The 12,412-nt window shown below is 42.8% G+C and overlaps 1 protein-coding gene across 1 annotated transcript in view; it reads right to left on the reverse strand.

Moving 5' to 3' along the window:
• Positions 1-12,412, reverse strand: part of KLHDC8A (kelch domain containing 8A) — a 581,975-nt gene that overhangs the window by 266,634 nt on the left and 302,929 nt on the right. The window contains exon 5 of the mRNA XM_044076810.1: positions 8,894-9,343. Within this exon, the coding sequence (XP_043932745.1) occupies positions 8,894-9,269 (376 nt within the window). The 5' untranslated portion in view covers positions 9,270-9,343. The remainder of the gene's footprint in view (positions 1-8,893; positions 9,344-12,412) is intronic.

Raw genomic sequence — 12,412 nt, forward strand, 5'->3', positions numbered from 1 at the left:
CCTCCAACAAAAAGCAAATACACCAGAAAGCTTTAAGCGTAGTAAACAAGAATAGAGGTATAGTCAATAGACGTCTGCGGGCTGGAGGGAGGGTAACCAGGACTGCAACAGTGAATACACTCGAACATCTACACTTATGGTAAGTGTACACAACTGTACTATGTTCTTCGTGTTTCACTGTTGCAGTCATTACATTTGTGTAGATTCCCAAAGCTAAGGAAGGGAGGAGGCAATTAGATAGCATTAGGACCAGCTATAAGGCCCTGCAAGACTGCAGTGGCAAAACAAGCTCTGGATTTTGAAAAAAATTGGCAAGTAGTAATGCTTGGTGAAGGTATGTACAGAACTCCAGGTAGCAGATTCTAGGATGTCCCTGGTAGGGACACCTCTGAGAAAGGCTGTAGAGGTAGATGCAGCCCTGGTGGAATGTGGTCTTATCCCCTATGGGGTAGGTTTTCCATGGTGCTTATAGCAGAAATGAATGCAGTGGCCTATCCACTTAGAAATGGTTTACTTTGAAATGGCCTTCCTCTCTGCCCCTGCAGCAAATGCAGCCAGCAGCTGTTCAGATTTCCTGAGAGACTTAGTCCTGTCCAAGTAAAATCTAAGTTTTCTGTGCATGTCCAAGGAGTGCAGTATTCACTCCCCTTTGTTCTGTGGATTAGAAAAGAAGGTTGGCAAATGAATGGACTGATTAAGGGCCACACTGGATACCACCTTGGGCATAAAGGAGGGATTGATCCTGAGGGACACCCTGTCCACATGAAAGATGATGAAAGGCTCCACTGCCATGACAGCTTGTAATTCAGACACCCTTCTTGCTGAAGTGATGGCTAGAAGGAAGGCTGTTTTCCAAGAAAGGAATTTGAACTCTGCATTTGCAGCTAGGCTCAAAGGGAGGTAGAGTGAGCTTTTCCAATACAAAGTTAAGGTCCCAGGCTGGAGTAGGGGCTCTCCTGGGTGGTCTTAAGTTTTTGGCCCCTCTGAGGAATTGCTTCAGCAGTGGATGAGAGAAGAGTGGTGGCTCTGTATTATAATGAGCTGAAATGGCCGAGGCATGAATTTTGATGAAAGAAAAAAAAAGGCCCTTGTGAAGTATTGAATATTGAAGAATGTGCGGTAAATTAGGCACTGTTGTGTCCATCCCCTGAGTTTGACTCCAGGAACAGAATCTTTTCCATTTTTCAGCATAGGATTTTCTAGTACTAGGCCTCCTTGCCTCCAGAATGACATCCATCACTTGCTTACTGAGGGATGGTAACAGAGAGATCATGTAATGAGCCAGGCTGCAAGGTTCAGGGTTTGAAGCTGTGGGTGCAGAATCTCGCCCTCCTGCTGGGACAGCAGGGCAGGAGTCTGAGGCAGGTGCCATGGTTCCAGAAGTGACACACAGACCAGGAGGGGGTACCAGTGTTGACATGGCCAGTCTGGTGCAATAAGTATTACCCTAGGTTTGTCCTGTTGGATCTTTACTAGTACTTTGGAGAGGAGAGGCAGAGGGGGAAAGGCATAAACTGTTTTTTCCAGGTGAAGGACAGGGCATCCACTTTCCAAGCTTGTCTGTGGGGAGTCCTTATGCAGAATTTGTCCAATTGGTAGTTTTGAGGGGAGGCAAACAGGTCTATCTCTGGGCTCCCCCATTTGTTTCTCAAAATGTTGAATATCTTTGGTTCCAGTTTCCACTTGTGCGGGTCCATGAGATTTCTGCTTAGGTCGTCTGCCTGGCAGGAATTAAGCTTGTAGGTGCACTTGGTAGCTCAAGGCTGTGTTCCACAGAGCCATGGCTAGTCTGCAGAGAGGGTATGAGTGGGTTGCCCCCTGCTTGTTTATGTATCACATAACAGTGGTGTTGTCCGTCTTTACCAATAATTGTCCTGGAATAATGTGGTCCTTGGAGGCTGTCAGAGCATTCTGTACAGCTAACATTTCTTTCTGATTGATATGCAGGTGCATTTGACTTGGGTTCCATTTGCCCTGAATGCACTGTCCTCCCAAGTGAGCTCCCCATGCACAGTCTGATGCGTCTGTTGTTAGGGTTTGGGCGGCAGGGGATAGAGTGAATGGCAGTCCCTTGTAGTGGTGGCAGGCTTCTGCCCACCAAAGGAACTCTGTCTTTAAGCAAGGGATGATAGGAATCATTGATTCTAGGTCCTGAGAATGTTGACACCATAGGCTTTTTAGATATCATTGTAGTTTTCTCATATGCAGTCTTGCATATGGAATTAGGAGAATGCAAGAGGCCATGAACCCAGGGCTTGCAGTAGTTTCCTTGCAGATGGCTGGGTCTTTGTGGCCAGTAGTTTGAAGTAGGCTGTCAAATTAACTTGTTTCTCTGGCGTGAGGCAGGCCATTGGGAAGTTGTAATCAAGCTTGCTCCCAGGAATACAATTTGTTGGCAGGGTACTAGATGTGATTTATTTTTGTTTACGGTGTACCCCAGAGAAGTTAGTAATTTCTTTACAAATGCCAGATGATTTAATAGTATGTCCTGGCTTTCTGCCTGAATTACACAATCGTCCATGTATGGGTATATTTAAATATTTCTTTACCTGCAAAATGCAATGACTGGAGCTAGGCACTTTGTGAATACCCTGAGCGCAGTAGATAAGCCAAAGGGCAGTGCAGAGAACTGATAGTGCATGTAGCCTGCTCCAAAGCATAGGTATCTTCTGCAAGATTCCCTTATTGGGATGTGCAGGTAGGCTTCCTTTAAATCCAGTGTTGCCAACCAGGCATTTTTGCCTAGCATGGGAAGCAGCTGATGAAGAGTTAGCATTTTGAATTTTGGGATTACCAAAAAAGTGTTTTGGATAGACAGGCCCAGAACAGGACACCAGGCACTGTCTTTTCTGGTTAACAGGAAAAGTCTTGAGTAAAAACCTTGCCCCCATTCCTCTTCTGGGACAGGTTGAATAGCCCTGATGCTTAGAAGAGAGAGAACCTGCTTTTGAGCCTCTGCCCACTAATTTGGGGGTAGGTCTGGCCAACCATTTGGGATTGGTAAGGAGTGAAAGTAGAATCTGTATCCTTGAGAAACTATATTTAAAACCCATTTGTCTTGGTTAATGAATTCCCAATTTTTTGCATGCAGGGCGATCTTTCCCCCTAAAGGAACAGTCAGTTGAGCAGGGCTTGGAAGGTTTAAAGTTAAGTCATTGTGACAGTTTACCATTTGGGGGTGTCTTACTACTCCCAGCTTTGGAAGTGGGAGCCCCCCACTGCTTAGGCCTGTGAATACCTTGAGACTGAAGCCTGGGTGGTCTGCTGGTTCTGGGTGTGGACTGAGAAGGCCTGGAACAGGCAGGAAAGTACCAATTCTTAGAAGGTCAGTGCCTACTAAATCTGGGAGGCTGTACTTGTAGGAAATCTTTAACAGTTTGCAAAGATTTAGCTTATTCCTCCATCTTTTTAAGTACTTCTTCTGCTTTGTTGCCAAACAGGCAGTCTTGGTTAAAGGGAGCATCTAGTAATCTAGCTTTAACAAGACCTGGCAAAGATTGCTCCTTAAGCCAAGCATGCCTTCTAAGTACAGACCCAGTGACAGCAACCCTGCAAGATGCCTCTAATGAATCAAAACCACATTGCAAAGTATGTTTTCCAACTTGTTCAGCAGAATGCATTAAATCCTGTAATTCTTTATTTTCAGCACAGTCAGGAATCAGTATAATTTTCTGTTTAAGCAATCCAATAATACACTGCTGATACTTTAACATATTAAACTGGCAGTTTAAAGCCCTAATGGCCAAAGTTGCAGAAGTGTATAGTACCTTCTTACCCCATCTGTCCAGTGCCCTGGAATCTCTATCAGAGGGGGTAGGGTTTTTGGCAGTAGTAGCCTTAATGCCTTTGGTTCCCTGTGAAATGGTCTCATGATCTGCAGTAGGATTCTTAAAGAGGAACTTGAGAGAGTCAGGTACTCTGTAATACCTGTCATTTTTTTCTGGGAGACAGAGGTAAAGTGTCAGGGGTCAGGCTATATTCCAAGAAGGCATCATCTACAATGTCCAATACAGGAAGGATAGCTAAAGGCCATGTTGAGGTAGGAGTAAGAATTCCCTAAGCCTCTTTTTGAAGTCAGAGTAATCCTGGCTTTCCCAGCGGAAATGCTCCCTAACAGCATGTAAAGTTTCACCAAAAGAGAAATCCTCTGGAGGTGAAGCAGAGGGAATGGAGTCCTCTGCATCAGAATCCTTATAGGTAGATAAGGGCAACTCTTGGTCATCAGAAAAAATAGAAATTTCAGAATCCTGATCAGAAGAATCAGAAGGAAAATCAGTTCTAGGTCTCTTAGAGAGAGAAGGGTGGCTTCCCATGATTAAAGTAATAAGGTCTTCAGCCATTCTTATCATTTGTTTTTTAGGCATAGGGTCCTGACCATGCGGTCTGGACGTCGGTTTTCTTGGCGTGGATCGAGTTTTAGGCATTGAAGAAGATGGTGTCGGTTTAATATGCAAGTCAGTAAGCCTGAATACACCCTCAGAAACCAGTGCCTGCACATCGGCTCCAGACCCATCCAAGGTAGAGACATCTGCAGGTTCCACAGTTGAAGAAGCATCTTGCGGCATACCGGACTCCGAATGGGTCTCAGTAGAGGCCTGCGAATCTTCAGTAGCAGGAATCAGGGGCTGCAAAAGCACCTCACTGAGTACCGGTGAACTGGCGACTAGCTTAGGAGAAGTGTCGTCGGCAGCTTTCGACCTATGCGGTCTGTCTCTGTCTTTATCTTTGTGTTTTTTCAGAATATCGGTAGTCGGGTGGCTTACCAAAGCCATTTCTGGATAATTGAACTGAGTACCAAAATATTTAGATGCGAAAATGAACCAATGACGAATAGTTCGAGGATTGAATAAGGCACAAAACCGACAGCAAGGTACGTCGTTGTCTAGGCCTAAGCAAGGAATACAGTACGAATGAAAATCTTTATGAGGTATTTGCTTTCCACAAGAAATACAATTATTAACTTTTACTGACATCAGTTTAGAGCAAGAAAAAATTTTCCCCAACGGGGTAATTAGCTTAGTTGAAGACTTTGGATCTGTAACTCGAAAACGAAAATTTCAGGAGTCGGCCGACCGTCACTTGCAAAATGCTTTTGCTTCGGGCAACGCACGGCAAGAAAGACTGATGTAATGGTGTCGGCTGCATGCTTTATACCCCTGACTACCATACGTCATGGAAGATGAGACAGCAACCGACGCAGGACCCAAGACTTTGATAATCATGCCGACTGAGGGCTACTTGCAAGCAGATAACCCAAATGTAATGACTGCAACAGTGAAACACAAAGAACATCCTGACCTAGTTTTTATTCCTTTCCATAAAGGCTAGAATGGCCACTCCAGTCGTCTAGGTTATGCTTAAACAGTGAAGTATATTCATAAAAGAGGCATTCTTTCTGAAAGAAATCTATCTTGCTAATATGTCCTACTTATACTTTGGTGTAAGTTTAGCAATCTCAAATGGGTGTTTAGGGTGGTGTTAATTTTGTGTATGTGAAGGAAATTACAAAGGACTACATATTTCAAGGCTCGGTATGTAAGGCAAAGATCTCCTCTCAGCAATCATTAGGAAATGTAAAAGTGTGAGATCACTTTAAGTTGGATATAGAAAATATGCCCCTGGTGAGTAGCCTGGCTATATAAAAGGATTTCCTATCAACAGTGATCATATGGTTGTCACAAAGGTGCCCAAGTCCAAAATGACAAAAATTAATTTTTAGGGAGGGGTGATGACTATGTGATAGGAGCAGGAGTCTCTTTTTTGACATTTTGGTTGAAGCTATGGTCTAAGCATCACTTTTTAGCATGCATTAGGCCGTCCAGGAGAATACATAGGTCATCTGAGGTATTTACACCTGCTCTGAGTTTGCAGTCATCAGCATATGTCATCAACCACTGGCCTTTGGTGTCTTTAATGTCCAAGAAGTAGGTATCAAAGAGAAGTGATCCCAAGGCTAATCCCGGGGGGAACATCACTGTTAACCACTCTTTTAGTTAAAAGTCTAACTGTAACAATAACAGCAAGTTTGCTATCCAGTGAGTAACATAAGGTTTTACATTTAACCAGATTAGTTTACCAGTGACACAGTGAGTAACATAAGGTTTTACATTTAACCAGATTAGTTTACCAGTGACACAGTGAGTAGCATAAGGTTTTACATTTAACCAGATTAGTTTACCAGTGACACAGTGAGTAGCATAAGGTTTTACATTTAACCAGATTAGTTTACCAGTGACACAGTGAGTAGCATAAGGTTTTACATTTAACCAGATTAGTTTACCAGTGACACAGTGAGTAGCATAAGGTTTTACATTTAACCAGATTAGTTTACTAGTGACACAGTGAGTAGCATAAGGTTTTACATTTAACCAGATTAGTTTATCAGTGACACAGTGAGTAGCATAAGGTTTTACATTTAACTGGATTGGTTTACCAGTGGCACAGTGAGTAGCATAAGGTTTTACATTTAACCAGATTAGTTTACCAGTGACACAGTGAGTAACATAAGGTTTTACATTTAACCAGATTAGTTTACCAGTGACACAGTGAGTAGCATAAGGTTTTATATTTGACCAGATTAGTTTACCAGTGACACAGTGAGTAACATAAGGTTTTACATTTAACCAGATTAGTTTACCAGTGACACAGTGAGTAGCATAAGGTTTTAATTTAACCAAATTAGTTTACCAGTGACACAGTGAGTAACATAAGGTTTTACATTTAACCAGTGATACAGTGAGTAGCATACGGTTTTACATTTAACTAGATTAGTTTACCAGTGACACACTGAGTAACATAAGGTTTTACATTTAACTGGATTGGTTTACCAGTGACACATTGAGTAGCATAAGGTTTTACATATAACTGGATTGGTTTACCAGTGACACATTGAGTAACATAAGGTTTTACATTTAACCGGATTAGTTTACCAGTGACACCGGAGAGTAGAAGGGTACTGAAGGCTTTGACCAAATTCAGGCATGCTGTGTGAATGGACGTATCAATGTCTAATGCTTTAGGGCCTTGTTAAAAAGTCCACCAGGTTCAACAGGCAGGATTTACCTTTAACCAACCCAAATTGTTGCTGGTCCAGGTTTCGAAGACTGCCTGTGTCCTTGTTTATGTGGTCCATAATGATGTGCTCCACTGCCTTACAGATAAGGTCCCCCTTTGTGGAGTGGAATGACTACAGCAGTTCTCCACTCCTCAGGCACAAATCCAATGGATAGGCTGCAAATATGAAGTCAACCAGACAGTGGTTGGCACTGGTGAGAAGACAACCTGGTACACTGCCACGACCCAGTTAGCTAGTATTTCTAACCCTGGAGAGAACACTAAGGGCTTACTTGGGTGAGATTTGTGGGGATGGCGTAGTCTTGCTAATATGCTGTGAGCAATTTCTGGGAATAGGAGGGTAATATTTGAGCTGAATTTGTCTGCTAATACATTGGCAATGTCCTTAGGAGATGAGAATTTAATGTAATTGTTGTCTTAGCTTAAAGCATTTTTGGTTACTGCTGTTTAGGTTTCTGATATAACTGAAATAAAACTGTGATTATTCTTAGCATGATGACTTGCAATTCATACTTGTTCTAGGAGGATTTGACTTTGTTTCTAAGTTCTTTGTTGATCAGCTTGAGCTCGTCCCAGGCTGACGGGGTGTTAAGTTTGGTTTTACAGTTTAGGAGTTCCTTCCTCCCATTGTTTATTTTATTAATACTGGGGTTACACCAAAAAGGTTTGTTCTTAAATGTGTCACTACAGTTATGTCTTACAAAGGCAAAGACCTCAATACTAGGTTGTAGGTCGGAGTAGAATTTATCCACGAAAAGTGCAGCATGTGAAGCAGGTCATCTAGGTGAGCAGGGTATTTGAATTGTATCAGGCGATCATTAGCTGGAATATGCCCCTGTGCTACCATTTCACCTCTCACCTTTCGGCTCAGGTACCTTTGCACTTTATTTGCAAAGCGAGTTTGAACAGTACAGTTAAGTAGTGTGTATGCAGACTCATTGTTCATCTTTAACCAGTTAGTTCCTATCTCCTAGTAGTCCTTTATCTGCGTACAATGTGAACACACTCTGTGCGGGCATGATCATTACTCATTTAAACAAGTGACATCAAATTCTTTGCAGTGATGAAAGCAAATCACTAAATCAGAATAAAAACCCACTGAAATATACATACATTTAATCAACACTGTTACTGGCAGTTATGAGAGTAAAAACTAATGCCAGGACCGCATACTAGTAGAGAAAAATAGAAAGATGTTTTTTTTTCTCCTTAAGAGTTGTTTTGGTTCTGTCCTGTGTTATGTACAACAAGGTCTATTTTGCCATTTTGAATTTATTGGTATCTTCTAGTCCCTAGCACTGTGGAGGAAGTGTAATGCATTGTTCTGGGTTGTAGCACTATTCATCCAGAGAAGTTTTAAAAACAGTTATTTTTCTAACCTCAGATTAATAAATGGCACTTCTACAAATACCCCCAAAGTCATGTTGGAAAACAGTGGGGAGAGAGCCCCTCCATACCGTCCATGAAGAGGAAAATCCCTGTACAACCCACTTTGTTATAACCCGCTCCAAATACATCTCAACCAAGCAAAGACAACAACTTTCCTATGAGGAAATTGCAGAGCATTATGAATTGTGGAATGGAATTAAAAAAGAATAATTTGACAAATGGTACAAATCCCATGGCGATGAAAAGATTGGTATGAAATGGAACTGTTATCCATGGAAAAAGGCTAGGGCAGTGGAAAACGATTAGTCTTTGGTTGCAATCAGTAACTGCATGTATTGCCCATTCTCCTTAGTTGTGAAAAAAAGTTCAAAGGTTAATCCAAGCTGCATGATACACAAGGCACAAGGACAAAAAAGTAACCTTTCCTTACCCTTCACAACCACTGACATTCCCATGGCTTCTTCCCTCAGGGAGCTTCTCTTACTCCACCTTCCTTCTTCAATATTGTACATTTCAACAGTTTTCATGGGGGTTTGGTTAACTCCCACTCCTCCAATGACCATTATCCTTTTCCCAAAGGTAGCAACTGCTACTCCTGCACGTGCTGTCTGCATGGGTGGTAGCATGTTCCATTGATCTGCCTCAGGAGAGTAAACTTCAAAGGAGTTGATGGGGGTTCCACTATCATCACAACCTCCTATAGCAAAAATCTGGCCTCCAGCTTCCACCAGAGTGCAGTAGACCCGTTCGCTAGGGAGAGGAGCAAGGGTCTGCCAGAAAAAGTCACTTGCATTGGCCACGGCCATATCAAGCTCATGGGAGCAATACTACGTCAGTGCAGGACATTCTAAGGTTCCTGGAAATGCGGAGACATGATACACTGTAGAAAAGAAAAATGCAGTAAGAGAACATAAGAAAGACATAGAGACAGAGAAACAGATAAGTTGGTTATGCATTACAATCCATATTAATGTAATTAACTGAATAATGATAACCAGACTCAATAGCTATTTTTACAGCTAAAGCAAAATGGTTGCAATGTCAGGAATGAGCTGATGCTATTTTCTGCAGTTTTGTAACAGCCAGAATGCATACATTTTACCTATACCACTATCAGCTTATAGCTAGCTTTGTAACATACAGGAGGAAAGCTCAAACTATGGCCCAGGTAACCAGGGTTTAGTAAGTATCCTGGGAACTGGGAGAGCTGGTGTGGAAAAAGAGTAGAGAAGAGGCAAAGCCTGCTTGCCTCTCTCAGAAGGAGAGGATGGTCATATATGCCCAGAGTGCACACTTCATTCTAGAATACCTGGCGGGGACTGGAAATTGTACAAAGGTGCTTGTAGCATAGGGGGCATTGTCAGTGAGAATAATGACACCTCACAAAAGTGGGTAATACCCTCCACATCAGCCTACATGCCCTCCCTTGGGCATCTACAGGCAAACTCACAGAAAATACACTATACTATAACAGAAAGAAGCCCCAGTATGTCATACAGATGACAATACAACCTCCAGCACATGCCATTCCCCCAACAGAAGTGAATATGCCATAGGACAGTCACCCCCAGAAGAACAGATGGGTTAATGGGGCATCTGGGGGCTCAATTGTGAAATCAGAATCATTCTCATCATTTCCCTTTTTCCCATTTTCTACATGGGGTCAGGGTATCGAGCTGTCGCTATCTCACTCTCGAGTCAGTGCCACACTCTTGCCTTCTTCAACACGCCTGACTGTTGCACATTTTTTACACAGTCCATTCACCACTTTGCTGGACATCCTCGTTTCCTCTTACCTTCTTCCTGTCTGTCCCAAATCGTCTTCACTAGACTGTCTTCTGCTTTTCTACACATGTCCAAACCACTGTAATCTGTTCTCTTTGATCTTTTCTGCAATTGGAGCTACTTTGGCTTCTGCTCTTATGTCCTTATTTCTTCGTCTGTCCCACAGTGTGCATCCTACCAACCTTCTCAGGCACTTCATTTCCATCACCTCTAGCTTCTTCATCTGCTCTGCCTTTACTGCCCAGGTTTGTGTATCATACAGTAGTACTGGTCACACCACTATCTTGTACACCTTACTTTTCAGCTTCTTTGGCATTCTTCTGTCACAGACTAGACCTGACACTCTATGCCAATTAACTACAGCCCCTCATATTCTAGCTTTGACCTCTTCATTCATATTTCCCTTCTCCTCAACCACCCCTTCCAGATACTTGAAACTGATTACCTGTTCCACTATCTTCCCTTCTATCTCAATTCTCATCTTCTTCAGATTTCCCCAATTTGCTGCCATTACCACTGTCTTATCTGTGCTTAATTTCATCCCATGTGCCTTCAGTTTTGCATTCCATTCCCATATCTTTTGCTGAAGATTTTGCTCAGAGTCTTCCTGTAATGGCACATCATCTGCATACAGTAACTTTGCTGACCTGTCCCCACCAATCTGTTTGTTAATGGAGTCCATCACCAGTATGAACAGCAGTGAGCTCAGAGATGAACCTTGGTGTACACCCACTCCCATTGGGAACGTCTCTGTGAGTTTGAACACTGTTCGTACTTGAGTCATTGGGTCCTTATACATAACCTACACTAATTCTGCTAATGTTTCTGGGACTTTGAACCACCAGCAGTACTGCCCAGATCAGCTTTCTTGGGACTCTGTCACATGCCTTCTCCAAGTCTAGGAATGCCCAGTTGGACTCTTACCTCATCTCTAGCTTCTTCTCAACTATCTGTCTCACTGCAAACATTAGGTCAGTTGCGCTGCATCCTGATCTGAATCCAAACTACTCATTAACCATCTTACATTTTACTGCTCTGGATTTCTGTTTTTTAATCACCCTCTCCAGAACTTTCATGTAGTGTGATAGGATTTTGATGCCTCTGTATTGCCCACAGTTGTGGATGTCCCCTTTGTTCTTGTACACTTGCAGAAGTATGCTTATTCTCCAGTCATCTGATATATGCTATTCTCTCCACACTGTTATGAGTATGCTTAGGACCCATTTCTCCCCTATCTAACCCAGCATCTTTATCATATCTGCTGTGGCTTCATCTGATCCTGCTACTTTCCCTGACTTCATTTTCCTTAGTGCTATTCTTACTTCTTCTAGGGTGGAATCCTCTTCTCTCAAAGTAGGCTGTTTCTTGGGCAGTACAGCTTCTGTGGGGTTTTCTTCATTCAGAAGCTGATGGACATACTCCCTCCATCTGCCTTTGATGTCCTGTGGACTGGTGAGCAGGTTGTTGCTGGCATCCCTTATGACGTGTGGCTGACTATCTTCTTTATCTTTCTGTCTTTGCCTTGCAACCTGATATAGTTTCTTTGTACCACCTACTGAGTCACTTCTGAGAAGTTGGTATAGTGCCTCTGATGCCCTATTCTTTGCTATTGCAACTCCTTTCTAAGCTTCTTTGTTAGCAAACCAGTAGTCCTTCCTAGCCTGATCAGTCTTTTCTATCTGCCATTTTTTCCTGCACTCCTTCTTTCTTTTGGTCACTTCCTGCCTGGACTTCTACATTCCACCCCCAGCTTTCTTTATGTACCTTATTTCCACACCTGACTCAGCCACACATCTGTTCTGTAGTCCTAACACATGCTCTTTTAAGGCGCTGTCATTCTTTTTCAACTACAACTACTTCCTCCTCTTCTTGGGGTGCTACAGCCCTGACTAATTCATTGAACTGTTGTACTTTCTCTCCAGTCAACTTCCAGGTCTTCAGCCTGGTCTCTGGTGACCTTAGAGCCATCTCTGACCACTGCTTGCAGCTGATTGTGGCAACTAGTGGTTTATGCTGTGGGCTGACTGTTTCACTGGGGATGACTTTCAATTATGGATTCTATGCCAATGCCTTTTCCTTACTAGGAGGAAGTCTATCTGAGTTGTATGTTCGCTGTTCTTGTATGTGATCTTGTGACTGTCCCGCTTTCTTTTGAACCATGTGT

The sequence above is a fragment of the Protopterus annectens genome, chromosome 7.part0 (assembly GCF_019279795.1).
Source record: "Protopterus annectens isolate FY-2018-M chromosome 7.part0, PAN1.0, whole genome shotgun sequence".
Taxonomy (NCBI): Eukaryota; Metazoa; Chordata; order Ceratodontiformes; family Protopteridae; genus Protopterus; species Protopterus annectens.